This window comes from Centruroides vittatus, unplaced genomic scaffold (assembly GCF_030686945.1).
Source record: "Centruroides vittatus isolate TY-2023 unplaced genomic scaffold, ASM3068694v2 contig_1769, whole genome shotgun sequence".
NCBI classification, from domain to species: Eukaryota; Metazoa; Arthropoda; class Arachnida; order Scorpiones; family Buthidae; genus Centruroides; species Centruroides vittatus.
In genome coordinates, this window is record NW_027121080.1 from 7,780 (window position 1) to 23,584 (window position 15,805).

General features: G+C 33.1%; 1 protein-coding gene across 1 annotated transcript; it reads right to left on the reverse strand.

Annotated features, from left to right (window-relative positions):
• Positions 1-9,572: 9,572 nt before the first annotated feature.
• Positions 9,573-15,505, reverse strand: LOC136969240 (ribosome biogenesis protein WDR12 homolog; the record flags this gene model as incomplete). Its single annotated transcript, XM_067263329.1, has 7 exons — positions 9,573-9,698; positions 10,130-10,253; positions 10,345-10,477; positions 12,421-12,526; positions 12,620-12,760; positions 15,083-15,171; positions 15,460-15,505. Coding segments are annotated over 7 exons (678 nt in total), but the record flags the coding sequence as incomplete, so codon positions are not given.
• Positions 15,506-15,805: the final 300 nt, after the last annotated feature.

The following is a 15,805-nucleotide window of genomic DNA, read 5'->3' on the forward strand; positions in this document are numbered from 1 at the left end:
AACGTACTTTTTCATGTCATAAACAACATCCAATAATTATAAAAACGTTATTTTTGTATTTTTGTACGAGTAAAATACGTCTGCGCATTACATACGGTACACTGCATTTTTGTAACAAGTAAATGCTTAGCATTGTTCATATAATAGGAAACTGGGTTAACTCGACACCTGTATGACCTGAGGTCAAATACAAACAAAAGAGTCTTCCGACTTGTCAACGCTCGTGAAAAACCAAAGAACTATAATGAGCATGACTAGAAAAAGTTTATTTTTAATAATTCAAAATGTGCAAATATTTATAAAAATACCAATTTAACAAATATTAAATCATTACATTTATAATCATTGCTAAATGACCAGCTATTTTCGTACAATCTCTTTGAAAGCGACGATCCTCTTGACCTAGCATGCACCCTGCTCGTGAACTATTAGCAAGCGCCAAATCCGACAGAGGGCGCTCAAGATGGCTGCCGAAACAGGTATGAACCGACCATGTGTTTGTTCAATGCCTGAGCCGATTCAGTTTCCATCGGTGACGGCTACTGCGATGACCAAATGGAGAACAAATCATTGAATTTACGTCAAATTCTAGACTGTATCGGCGACAGGAAACGTTGTCTTGTAGAAGGTGAAGCCGTTTTGGATGCTGGACACATCGTATTTTGTGAATTAAACTCTAACAACAACAACATTGAAAGTTCACGTTGTGGCTTTAGTGTTGCAATCTCAGATATTGTCGTTTTAATACATCTCAATTACGCGGAGAATGCACGTGCAAAGCGGGGCTGTCTGGTTTTCGTAAACATGTCATAGCCGAGCATAATACTAAAATGAAAACAAAAAGCGTCAATTAAATTATATTTTCAATGAAGAATATTTTTAAAAATTTGACTGGAAAGTTATCTCGACATATGTATATGAAGATAGAAAATTTACCTATTTTCATTCCGATCTGTGTGCAAGAACAACTTTTCGACGAACATGTCCATTTACAAACACAATTAGGCATTTTTTTTTTTTTTGTTTTTATGTGGACGGCTTCAGATTTTCAAACTTGAATTGGAATATTACCGTTACGTCATGACTACATAAGAATTATTATGTAAAAATAAAATAAAAGACTATCATTTGTAGAATTAGAACACTTTTCACCTGTTACACGTGTTTAAATATTTTAAGCAGTATACACCATGTGCCAATATAAAAACGTAACTATTATGATAAATAAAACTATGTTCAGTGTTGTTGTTAGAGTTTAATCCACAAAATACGATGTGTCCAGCATCCAAAACGGTTTCACCTTCTACAAGACAACGTTTCCTGTCGGTTCCTTACCTGTTTCGGCAGCCATTTTGAGCGCCCTCTGTCGAATTTGGCGCTATATAAGTGTTTACAGAAGTGTTTCCACTTAATTAAGCAATTACTGCGTTGGCAGTTAACAATAGGAACGAGTTTCTTTTGTCTACAATTCTTCTTTCTTTGTTACCAATCCAATTTTTCTCATTGTAGTACAGAAGCTCAATCTGGTTGGACGTGTTTTGCTGTGGTGAGTAACATTTTTCGTTTTCTGGTGTCTGGGACGGTATAGATCGATAATATATAGTACATAATAAATATATTAATCACTCTGATAAGAAAAGCTAGTGTAGTAAAGACAGTCGAGAGAGGACTTATTCAGGATCTCGAAGAATGTATGTACGAAAAACTAGACATAATCGAAGCCTCGCGGGCAGTGGCGAGGCAAGACAAATTTGATGTGGGCAAAGTACATTTCGCGAGGCCCTCTGGTGCAAAGGAGGTGCAAGGGGATGGGTGTATCATGCACCGAGCGCCACTCACAGAGGGGGGCCCAAATGGTCTCCAAGACAAACTATATGTGTTTCTGGAGGAGGGAAAGGAGCGCCAATAAAGTGTCGGGCGCCAGTTATGTTCACTACGCCACTGGTTGAAACTGTCAAATTTTTATTCATAAAAATGCAAACTATATTATTGACTAACATTAAAGAAAAATTAAAGAAACAGAAATTTCCTGCTTTTAGCCTTGCTAAACACAAGCTAAACACTTAATTTTCACAGGCACGTTTGTCGGAAACGTTCGAGAATTGAGTTTTATTATTTGTAAAATAAGCTGTTTGTGTTTAGATCTACACGTTCACCAAGTTTCCCTCGGATCGGGAACCTGAACGTCTGGCCCTGTCTTTGTAAGTTAATAAATTATTTTTTTCTTTACAGAGAATTTCCAAAATGACAGAACTTAGCCTTTGTTGCCCTTGCGCCAAAAAACTGAAACCAACCAAAATGGCAGAAACCGCACTTGAAACAACAACGGAAATAGGTGGATTATCGCCACGTGGCTGCATTTTAATCACAGATTTGCCAGAAATAATAATGATTAATATATTTGAATACTTGAAAGATGCACAATTAGATATATACAGACAAGTGTGTACTCAATGGAGAGATATCATCGAAAACGTAATCTATCGCCGAGTAACGATGATAACAAGGGTAATTATTACAACGTTATTCTGTTGATTAAATGTTTTGATTATATAATTGCTACAAACGCTCAAAATGCCAAAATCGATTAACAAATAATTTCTGAGTTAGGGAATTCGGTTTAGAAAATATTAATTACTGAAATGGCGAATTTTAATTTTTGATTTTGTTAGAGTTTGTATGATTTGTGCGGAAGTCTGTTAGTTTTCTCTGTGTAAATCTAAACATTTGTAGATTTCTCAGTCATCGACGGGTTTAATGCTGTGTCCTTTCTCGGAATTGGTTTCTCTACGTGAAGTGTTTTTGCATTTGTCTACATTAAACTTTCATTTCGTCAATAGAGTAACGGTGTGTAAGTATAGGCTATTTAGATTGTTTTTGTGAGGATGTAGGGTTTTATGTATTCTACGCAAATGACGTACAGAATATATATATTATATTGGTCCGTGGTGTTTCTAAAATACGTTTGCTGTTAATTCAAAGTTTGTGTTTTTTTTTCTCTCTCTCTCTCTCTCTAAAAAAGACCTAATCTTGAATTGATTAACGTACGTAATAAGAAATCAGATGTAGTGTCGTTTTCCAGTGTTACCCATTGTTTTTTCAGATGTTTAATAACTGTTAGAATATTTTGTATTTGTGTAATGTATGTAAGAACTGTAAATGTAGGACACTATCAAATGCTTTCCTGTAATCTATGCATAAGATTTCTATTGTTTTTTATTTATTTACAATTGTCATAGAATGACTAAATGTAGGAGTAATTGTTTTTTTGCCTTCATATAAATTCTACGACAGCTGTTCTTGTTATTTAAAGTTCAAATAATGTTGCTGATTTTTAAAATGTTTAATGATAGGTCGACAATTGACTATTCTATTTGTATGAAAGTTAGTTCAAAACTTACAACGAATAAACTTGAATAAATTTACACAAGCTCACGTTTAGAATAATTGAATTGCAATAAAATAAGTTTACATTAATTACATTATGCAAATAGAATTATATTTACTGAAATATTCTGATTTATTTAAACAGACAATTCCTGTTAAAGTAATGAAGTCAGCACTCTACGAATTGGAAAAGCTACGTCCCTACGTTGGGTTCGACGAAAATTTCCAATACTGTTGGTTTTTTTTAGGATCTGGAGCTAAATATACACGTCCTTCTGTTTCGTATCGTGAATATATGGATTTTAAGAGTTTATTGGATCGTAAGTAGCAGTACTATATAAGTTTTAAAATACTTATCAATTGTTAATAACAATCGCTTTTTTAATTCCAGGAAATGCTGGCACACACTTTTTACCTGCACATTATGGGTTATCGATAGAAGAAACAACTGAAATAACAATATCGACGTTTCCAAACATTCAAGGTTTTAATATTTTTAATTATTCGTTCAAACTCTTTTCAATCGAATCTAAACTATTTAACAAGCCATATATAAAAAAGGAAATAGAGAAAGTATGTCACAAAATGAATATACCAAAGGAACAAACGAAATGCGTCATCTTTTACAGAGATATTGCAGTATATTCGGACGAAGGCAATCGTAAATCTTTTATAAATTCCTCAATCCCCAAAAATGCATGCAGGCTTACAGTATTTCATGGTGAGAGAATAAATGCTTTTCAGGTCTCTATTAATATTTATGAACACGATGAACCTGGTCATACAACAATCCAAGAGAAATTGGAAAGGCTGAAACAGTCTGAGCACAGAATTGTACAGAAGAGATGTTTCGTGTACACTTTCCACGATGCGTGTTCATTGTGCATCTGTACAGCCACTCAAGCATTAAGAAACGTATTTCCTTTAGTAAAATACGTTACTTATAGCTTTTTACCGTATTATTTATCAACCATCCCGAACGAGTATTTTTGTGTAGAGAACTACGAATTGATGCCCTGCACAACAGTAATGGTTTTCGTGTGGTGGAACTAAGTGTATTGTATTAATCTGGTTTTGTTAGAATTGGGCATATAATTGTCTTTGGTTAAAAGTACAGTATTGTTCTACACCACAGGTATCAATCCTATGTGTAGGTGGGCCACACTGAAAATCTTGGCACATTTCAATGGGCCGTTATTATTAATTATTATTATTATTATTAAAAGTGTGTAAATAACTACGCATGAGTTTTACTGAATTCACAAAATGTTATAAATTGAAGACTATGAAATTACGGTTCTTTATTGCAATATTAATTTTGTAACGACGATTAGTATAATTTAAGTTATTTTATTTAACCGATGTAAAATATATCAATATCTTAGATTTTTTTGTAATTCACTTTAGATAATTAGCCAAATTTTTTGGCATTAGCACACAATCTTCATGCAGTGTCTGGAATCATTGCTGTAATCGCCTCGTAATTTTCGTTAAATTCAGTGCACGTGACATCACCTGTCACAATCTAAACAGACCATCAAAATGGCAGGTGTATATACAGTATATGGATGTTTTGTCTTACAAAAAGAAAAATACATTGGTTAAGTTACTTACAGTGACTTGCAAACATCATAAGCGCATATGCGCTTATCTGATGTAATTAATTGTGAAAGAACGTGGGCCATACGGGTGTCCCTATAAACCACTTAATCGGCGACAGTCATGTGAAAACCGCTCACTTTGTCAGTGGATGGCTTTGGAGGGCTGGAGACTGAAAAATCGGGAGATTTCCGTTTTCTGCCAGACTGACATCAGTTTCAATAAAGTTCAAGATAATTCCGATCGCGTCCTAACTCGTGATTTATACGAAGAGTGCTTAAACAATCGAGTGGGGAGGTTGAGGAAGTGTCCGGTTTCCGAGTAATCGAAAGATAGACAGGTTATACATAACAATAAAAGTTTAATTACACATCTAAAACTAGGTTACATACGAAATACAAAGGACATGGATATAATATGGCCATAAAATACAAATATTAGATGGTATAATAGCGACGTGACTATTCTGGTTCTTCCGCGTGGGGCATGTCTAATTTTTCGAAAGCCCGGAGAGAGTATACAAATATCTACTAATAACTCTAATCGTTGATATGACGTTCGGTCTATCGTCTATGGAGAAGGATTCGTAAGCGATAAATGGCGAGTCTTCGAGTCGTTGTCCTTTATGGACGGGAGATGTCCGATTGCTTCTAGGGAGACTGACATGGCGTCGTCTTCCGTTGGGACTATCGCATGAAAAACGCACCTTTATTAGGATCGCCCGGAACTCCCGGTGTGTCCATCTTTTATGCTATTTGCGTGGGAACCTGGTGATGCGATCGTAAGTTGTTTAGAATATACGAAGATTACTTTCTCAGATGCTATTTCAGCGATGACTTTCGTTGACGAAATGCAGTCACTTACTTCGCTTTCCTTTTCACAACAGAATGTTATCGTTTCGCAAATAACTATTCGAATTCCCATTCGTTTCTTGATAAAAGAGGGTCATTCGACGATGTTTTTAAACAATCCCGACAGAAATTATATAAAGATTCTCCTAAAAATGGATTTTAATATCCCTAAAAATCATAAATCTTTATAATTCACACTCGTAATTTTGAAATAAAAGTAATAATTGTGTATTATTAATAATTTTAAGTAAAAAGATAATTGCTTACTTATTAAGGAATAATTTAAGATATGATTTAAACTCGTGCTTATGAAGTAATATAACATAAAAGAATCTAAAAGGATTCAAACTTATTATGTAAGGCGTATGTTATAAGTTTGATAAATTATCAAAGCATTGACTTCATTAGATAGAGTAAAGAATAAGAAGATCGATTATCTCTTCGGTTTATTCTAAAAGAATATTAATAATATCAATGTTTAGTTAGAGAAATTATTATTTAAAGTTAAAAAGTTTAGAAATTTTTTGATATTTTCATTTTATTTAATAACTATTTTGCTGTAAACAATAAACGTATTTGAAAGCATTCAAAGGTATTTTCTTTTGACTTTTTACAAAGAAATCCTCTCTTTGCTAATCAGAAACTTCACCAGAATATGTCCAATTTGTTACTCACTAATTAACTCATCTAGATTGTGGCCGAAACGGCATTATTGTATTGTCACAGCTACATTCCAGACATGAAAGTACCTTCTTAGGAAATAAAATATTACGCTAGTCTGTGACTGTGTTCACTACTAAGGCCGCGACTCCACCAGCGTTTTTACGGCCGTAAAAGTTTATAATCACGTGCTCAAGATATTTTACGCCCGAGCAGGCTGTAAAACCAACGTCAAAGCGAGTTGAGCCGTGTTAAACCAAGGCCAGTCGATCGCTTCGCTAGTAAGGCCGTCCGCCGTAAAGAAAATTGCGGCGTAGAAAATTATAATAATCGGTCAGATTTTTGACTCCATCTTTTTTTATTGCATTTCTCGATGCCTTTAAAATGCCGAAGCGAATAAGAAAAAAAAACCATACAAATTAGTGTACGTGTTTGTGATGGTGTCTATTTTGCATTATATCTCAGGACTGGATGAACATTTCCAAACTTGGCAGAGTTATTTATACGTATTTGTAATGCGTTCAAGCGATTAAATTTTCGTAGTCAAAGGTCAAGGAATGAGAAGGTACAGGGGAGGTCATTAGTCATATTTCGAGTGATGGCAGACGAAATGAAAATTTTATTCCGTAGTGACATTTACAATATCTTTTTGGTTTCTTCTACCCCAAAAATAAACTTTTTGATACTAGTTACAGTATTGCTTTATTCAGGTAAAAACAGAAACATAAAATGTATTGTTCTAATTTGAGAAAGATCATGGTGATATGATTAATATTTCATATAGTACATTATAAGAATGAATTTTAATATATTAAATATTCTACTAGAGCAAATTATTAAATGTTAAAAAGGTTGGAAACATTATTTTAGATTCATCTTATGGGTCTTATTACTTCTAAAAGAATAGCATAGTATTTCTGTAATTTTTTTGTTAGCTCTACCAAACTTAATTTTTGGTTAAATCACTAAATATAAACAAAATTAATTTCTACAGAAATGTTTTTCATTCATTTCCAGTGATTATTAACGAATAAAAAGAGGGAGAGTACCCAACAGTGACCGAGTGGATTAAACTACCGAACACCGGTCGTGGGTTCGTGTCTGGCCAGTTGGCTAACCGCTTGGAGTTTTACAGGTTTTATTCACGTTGTAACACCTGTATAGGGTTCATTATGCCATGTTTATATATATATATATATACCCTTTCCACCTTGTGGGTACTAAGAGGGCCTCTTATAGCAGGCCCATTATGGATTCGGCCAGGCCCACAATGGGGCAACCGGGTGGTGAAGGACGGGGCCCGACATATCCGAATGGACCACCCCCGAAAATTTTCTGGGGATTCCTTGACCCGTCCGGATTCGATCCCGGGTCCCCCAGAGCGGTAGGCTGCCACCTTGACCGCTCGTGAAATGTATTAAAAACTGTTACCAATTGATGCTCGTGCTGAGATCATCATATAGGATGGATGATCCTCTGGTAAAATATTTACTTAAATAAGTGTTTTACCCATGAAAAAAATCTACTATATAAAGCTGAAAAACCGGATTTTATCACTGTATGCCAAAAATGGCCACTAGGAGCGCCCCTAGCAATTATTTAAATTAATTTAAATTAACAATATAAATTATTTTATATATATATATTATATTTTTACAGTATAATATTCAGTACATTATTATTTTTATTTGTAAATTTGTATGCCCCGATGCCTGCATCGGCCTTTTGTGAATCATAAATCCGATTTAAAGAAAGATTTAACAGCATGTTTTTTTAATTTTTGGAACCTAACCCCCCTTTTCGCACTAGATCTTGTTGTTCGTATAACACGGCAATTTTTTGGAACGTAACTTCCGTGTTATACGGGGGTTACCTGTATATCGTTCGTTTGATAATTCGGGTAACGTAGATATTCAAGTTTTAACAGTGTCCAGTAGTATTGACAGGTGTAATTGAATACACGTGGAAGTTGATCCAAACCAAATTTTTTGAACTTTTAGCATCATGTTGAATACCGTATATAATGCATTCGAAATTTATTTTACCTAATACTAAGTATTTGTTTTTATTTCTAGGAATGGAAGCGGTATTTAATAATCAGTTTTTACTGAGAAATTCTTAGCCGTTGTAAACAAACTTGTTTATTGTCATTAGAGTACAGGTTTTCACTCAAGCGGCAATGGTATTTTGTGCATAAGAAAGGAATTCATTTTGAATAATATTATACTTAATCTACTTAATAAAACTCAATTAAAACTCAAGAATCCACACTCAATAAATGGGTTTCCTGTTAACTAACAATTCGAAATGATCAGAAAATATTTCTAGTTTTCTGCCAGTTGATCGTCTGTTGAGAAGGGAGGTGAGAGTTAGAGGTACGCATTGAGTGGTTTAAGAGTATGCGAAAAAAAAACAAATTAAGAATAGCTAATGCATTGTATTCCAATGCTACATTAAGGTTTTTGATCACGCTACATCAGTGTTTTTCAACCTTTTTCATTGAGTGGCACCCGATTGAAAAATAAAAAATCGTGACACCCTCGACCAGCGGCGGGTCTAGAATCTATGATAGATAAGAGGAGGCTAATGGGGCAGATAAACCTATTGCGAAAACGAGTATTACGCGCAACGCTGCGGTAGGGTCTGGGAAGGAGACTCCCTCCCTGGGAAAAAAACTTTTAAAAATTAACAGTTTGAAGCAGCATTTTAATGCAAAAAATGGGTTTCTACGTGTTCAAAATCAAAATTTAAGTCCATTGAATTTTGTCGAAATACCTGTATGTAAAATAATAGTCTCGGTATTGTTTTTTAAATCTAGTTTTATTATCGGCCCTAAACTTTGTGGCATCCTAAGGGGCTGCAGCACTTTGGTTGAAAAACACTGGAATAAAGCTTTAAATATTATATCTAGGAATCCATTTCCAATTCTTCTTTCCTTTTATGGAATACCGCAATGGATATATTTACTAGATAAACATTCATAAAAACAGTTTATTTACATGTATTAAATATAAAGTAATGTAATCGACAATAAAGGCATTCTTTTATCCCAAATTAAAAATCAATAGAAAAATATCAATAATACTAAAGATTATTTTATTGGAATTTTATTAAATTTACAAATAAGATCTTTCCATAAATTATATTTTGAAATTGCGGACTTCAAGATCGACTGTTTCCTTCTCCTTTGGTAACTTCCACCTAAAAATACAATTTAAACCTTGATTAATTTGAAGATTACACGAAGCTTAATATTAATTTCAGAACTTCAATTGTTATTGATGTATACGAGAATTAATTTAGTCTATCATTTGATAAAATGATAGACTAAATTCCAAATGATTGACGAATTAAATTGGGCTCTATTACCATTATTATTAACAATTAAGTACCGAGTAATTTGGCTTCAAATTACTCGGTACTTAATTTGGTTTTAATATAACAATCAGGCTTAAAATGATACATATGTAAACATCTCTATCATTGAAAGATTTTTGTCAATGTTAAATGGCTTCTGACTTAGATATTTTATTAACTATTATGAAGGTAAGTCCGACTAAATTGAAAAATAAATTTTAGTAAAGAATGTTGAATAAAGTTGGAAATATAAAATGGAAATTACACCAACTTACCCGAGAATCGAAAATTTTTATGTAATTATCTGCACCTCCGCTAATAATTCTGTTTGGTGTCGACCAATCCACACACAGAATTTTTTCTTCGTGTCCTAGCATGTTAAACAATGGCACCTTTGGACTGTAATTAGATTAAAATGTTTTAGCATACTGATTTTGCAAATAATTAAGCATATCTGAATGACATTAATGGAAATCTTCATATACTTTACCTTCGCGTGTCCCAGAGTTTCAAAACAGAATCATACGATCCAGATATAAATTGATGTTCGCTGACGGGAGACCAGTGAACGGCCGAAACCCAACCGTTATGAGAAGTAAATGCGCATTGAACGACTGATCCATCTAAAATAAAAATAGTAAGTTTGTTAAAAGGAAATAAAATCATTTGAAAGTCAACAGATCAATTTTAATTGCAAATTAAAAATTTCCTTAAGAAAGTTTCTGAAAGAATAATTTATCTTATAAATGTATATGTATGTTTCTGCATGACTGTGAATTAGATGTCACAATTGAAATTATCTCCTATTTCCTGTAACATCAAAGGGAATATGAAGCAAAACTACAACAAATTACATTCTTTTTATTACACAGAAAGAAGAATACCAGTTCTTGCAGATCCTTTTTTCACTGGTTGCAAGAGGACAAAGTGCTCCTTTATGAATGAATTTATTGATATTTTTTAAAGAAATATCTTTCTACAGTTAGATTTTAAAATGCATTAGGTTTAAATTAATTAAATAGATAATTTTCTAAAATATATTTGACTTGCAGCAGTTTAGGTAATGCGGTTGGTTATAGCATGGCAAGAGTAACACAAAGTATGTTGAATCGCATCATAGATGCAATTTTATTTAGTACAGTGGACTCATCTTGAAGAAGAAACAATTATAGATTAAAAGATTATACTGTATCAGACAACATTCACGTCTACTTGGTTGTCATTAAACATTAAATGGGAACCATCCAGGTTATATAATGGATTGAGATAAATTTATGACTCCTTACTTGCATATTCAAGTTTAAAATACTCCAACTTCTGTATATATACCTAAATGCAATGGTTTCAGCATTACGCCATTCTCAAGCCAATGTACAGTACATCATCGAATACTTTTATTTTGGAGAAACAACATTAAAATTTTAACTTGAACTTGGAAATTCTATGTACACTATGTATTATATGCCATTATCTAACTATAATAAGAGTTAAGCATGTTAATTGTATTTTTCCAAGCAATGCTGGACATTGAAGCTAATATTCAACACATATCAATGTTTTGCATTAATAAAGGATGAATTTTTAAGATAAAACTTTTTCTTAAATAATATATTATTGTATTATACACATCCAAAATAGGCTTGTGGTAGTCTAATGATATGACGTTGGATTACTGTGCAGCTAATCAGTGATTAAATCTCAGTGATGACAGCAAGTAAGTACCCAACTTTCCCTCCCTAGAAGAAAAATTAAAGTGTGGTTTAAATTAAATTGACACAAAGACACATAGCACAATTTAGTATCAGTTTGAATAATGAATATTGTGACTAGACTAGAGCCATCTGTTGTGAAATCTCACTCTCCCTCCCGACTTCCTCAAAACTAACATGAGTTGCCCTCCTCTAGTTTAGATCCTGGGTACGTCACTGCTTAGAGCTTTCTAACTGTCATAGTTCCTGTGGGTCTCACGTCACCCAGCATCCTTTCTAATATGATCTGGAGTGTGAAGTAAAGTTAGCACTGGCACAAGTCCAGCCACCCTAATTCCTTCTCTAGCCAGGTTATGAATAGAGGATCATATACCCCTCTCCTTGACACACCTTAATGGTATTTTGTAAGATGTTCCTTTACTTTTTTAAAGTCTAAAACACTAATAAATCAAACAAAAGAAGAAGAAATAAAGTAGTTATTTTTATCTATCCTAAGTTTTTTTCAGAAAGCCAAATGATTGCTGAATTACATCAGGCTATATTACTACTAGTATTTTTAATTAAATGCTAAGTAATTTGGCACTAGAGGCAGATGTTAGGCATCTAAATTTAATAATTATAATCAAATTAATATTTTAATAATTAATTTAGAAGATTCTGGAAGAAAAGAATTGGCTCGAAACAGGACTTGAACCCGCAACTCCTGCTTATCTAATATGTATTAAAGTCAAACAATTGCCGAATTATAACTATAGGTTTGGATATTTATATTTTTTCAGGATAAATTTTACATAGCAATAGATAGAGTTTGTATATACTATGAAATGGAAGATGTGCCACTCATTATGAGAAGTTACCTTTAATCCGAGGATCCCAGAGACGGACGTGTCTGTCAGCCGAAGCAGACACTATGTGTCGAGACAAAGGAGAATAAGAAATATCAAAAAATGGCTTTGATCCATTCTTAAAATAAAAAGAAGTGTTTTATTAGTAAACATACATTTTTTTTGAAGATGTGACATTTAAGATTCCAAAAAAACTTCTGCATTGTCTTACCAGCTGAGATTTTAAACTTGCCATTTCAACATCCCAAAGAGAAAGATTGTTATCCATAGATGCTGAACATAATTCATTCATATCAGTCCATTGCACTCCTGTCACAGCTTCCGAATGACCAGATAAAGTTAACAATGGGACCTAAAAAAAGTATTAAAAGTTGAACTCACTATGAAGTTATAAAAGCTTCTTTTAAACAAAAATATAACAAATCTCTATCTAAAAGTTGAGAAATTATATATATGTATATGTATATTCAATACTATAGGAAAGCAAGTGTAATTAAAATAGCTTACCAAGTTACTGAAGAAAAAAGTTAGAATGCAAGTGATTGAATGCTTCAAATATACAAAAACTAATTCTATTAAATAATACTATACTTATATGCAGAAATTTTTAGAAAATGATAACTAAGGATTTTCTAGATAGGTATTACATTTGCTAGTAATCTCTAGTGCAGCGGTGGGCAACCTTTACTGGATGCGGACCACAAGGGAGCGTCATAAGTTTCTGGCAGGCTGCATATATTTTTTCTCCTGGAGTTGCAGGCTTTAAGTCTGCCAAGTAGTAACATACTCTGTAACTGCCAATATGTTAAGTAGTAAAATAATATATGCTAATGATATGCAAACTAATACATATCATCTTGCTACTGCATTCAATTCAAATTCTATTGTATTGGTTGAGGTAAATATATCAATAGAAAGTAATTCAAAACATTAGTTTCCCAGTCGAATTTTATTTGATAAACATTTTGCACTTTATCTTGACAAACTAGATTCATAAACATAAATGTGTTGTGTTTATGTATCTTAGATGAAATGGTGTTTTAAAATGGTGTTTGTGAATGATGCAGGTTCTAAACAGAGAACAGCAATCAAATTTATTTTGGGAGAAAACAAATCCACATAAATATTCAAAGCATTAAAAAAATCTATGATCACATGGCAGTGGATAAGAGTGCTATCAGTTGTTGGGCAAACAACCTGATATATGTTCAGATCTCCCATCAACTGTCATATATGAAACACTGCAATGAACTTACTTGGTTTGTGATAACCAACAAATCAGAACTAGAGAACTTACTATTAAACTTAGTATTAGTAATGGAAGTGTCAACAAAATCATTGGCTAGTCAGGATATTCAAACATGTCCACTGGATCCATTCAAGCATAACAAAGAACAATCATCTGTTTGGAACTGCTTATTAATTAACAAGTTGTAGATGACATTTCTTCTCATCAAGGATGATAAGATATGATTCAATACTTTCAGCCAATGAGGTACCATATTACCTTTCCCGTGAAGGAAAAGTTTAAGATAATAGTGAGGTTGAGGCCCAAGTTTTCAACGCAAAAACGTGTACATCGGATGTTCAGTGCCGCCTTCCTATAAGCGTAGAAGTTTGACAATGGCATTTAGAACGTCGGTGGAATCATGCTTGATGTTCCAAACACCATTGTCAAACTTCTAGGTTTACAGGAAGGCGGCACTGAATGTCCAATGTACATGTTTTTGCATTTGAAACTTTGGCCTCAACCTCACTAATGCCCTCAGCTAGTGAAAACAACAAAGAAGTGATTTTGATAGACACATTGTCAAGTGATCACTCAATTTGAGTCTGTTGAAACTCTCTGAAGAAGCATTTCAAGAGGATCAGTATCTGTAAAGATATGACAATGCTTCTTCAGATAAATGCAAGACCATACATACATGATGTGTACTAAGAAGCCATCACAAAAATTCAGTGGGCCTGTCTTGTGCCATTCACTTTTATACCCTGTATCTTGCTCTTTCTGATTACTACCTTTTTAATGCTTTGAAATATGCACTTTATGACAGGAATTAGGCATGACAAAATTACATCTGATATAGAGAGAATCGCAAAAGAGATATATACCTTCATGAGATCACTGTACATAAGTTTTCTCAAGTCAATGGAGTAAAACACAGATTTGAAAAAAAATTATAATGAAAAATAGTTTGTGATAGCCAAAAATTCAGGCAACAATATAATATATTTGGAATTTAAAAAAATTGAGAAAAAAATTTGCTCATTGTTTTCAGAACAGCCAGAACATGGCAAAGATTTTATATAAACAATTGATCATTCGGTTAGATTTACCTTTGGTAGTTAAAATGGCGGCCCGTCTCTGATTCCAGCATACAGAAGAAAGGAAACAGTGGATCACCACGTTCTAACCTATTCTAATAATTTGGTTGGTAATAATTATGATCATTTATTAGAATAGGTTAGGTTAGGTTAGAACATGCGAACCCACTGTTTCCCTTCTGTATGCTGGAATCAGAGATGAACCGCCATTTTGACTACCAAAGGTAAATCTAACCGATCGTTTATATGAATTCTTATAAGGTGAATAAAAGTTTAAGTCAAGATAGCATGAATACATAAAAAAAGTTTATCTTATTACTATTTCTGGTTTACACAAATTAATTCTTACTCTGGTTTTGGTTTCACCATTCTCTGTTTTCATTTTCTTCCTATTTGTTTCACTTTCAACATTATCAATGTATTGATCATTCTCAAAATCTGTAAATCATACAATTTCAAAATTAGACTTTTAATACTGTTTTATTTATTTACTTTCCATTAAAGATTTATTAAACATTAAGAGTGATTTATAACAAAAAATTGGACTGAAAATTGTGGATCAGAAATGACACCTCTGGCATTCTATCTGTCTGGAAATTATGAATAATTTCGGCATCCTTCTCAATGTCCAATTACAATTTTTGTAATAAAAAACCTGACACTTCATACTCAAATTCAATTCTAAGACTTTCAAACAACAGTAAAATATAAAATATTCATATTTACCTAGAGACCAGATCTTCAGCATATGATCATAAGAACCGGTTGCAAACTAAAAAAATATGAAATTAATCAAATCTTTAATTTAATAAATAAAATCTTAATTTTTATATTTTTAAATTAAATTTACATGCACATATATGCATAAAATATATATATATTTTTTTTAAACTCTTTGTCCTGTGAGCACTAAGAAGATCTGCAAGCCATTAAGGATCACAATGAGGTGAATGCAAGAAATGAGACCCAACATATCTGGATGGAATACTACACAAAAAATTTCCGGGGTTTTCGACCCATCCAGATATGATCCCGAGTCCTCCAAAGTAGTAGGCTGCCATCCTAACCAATC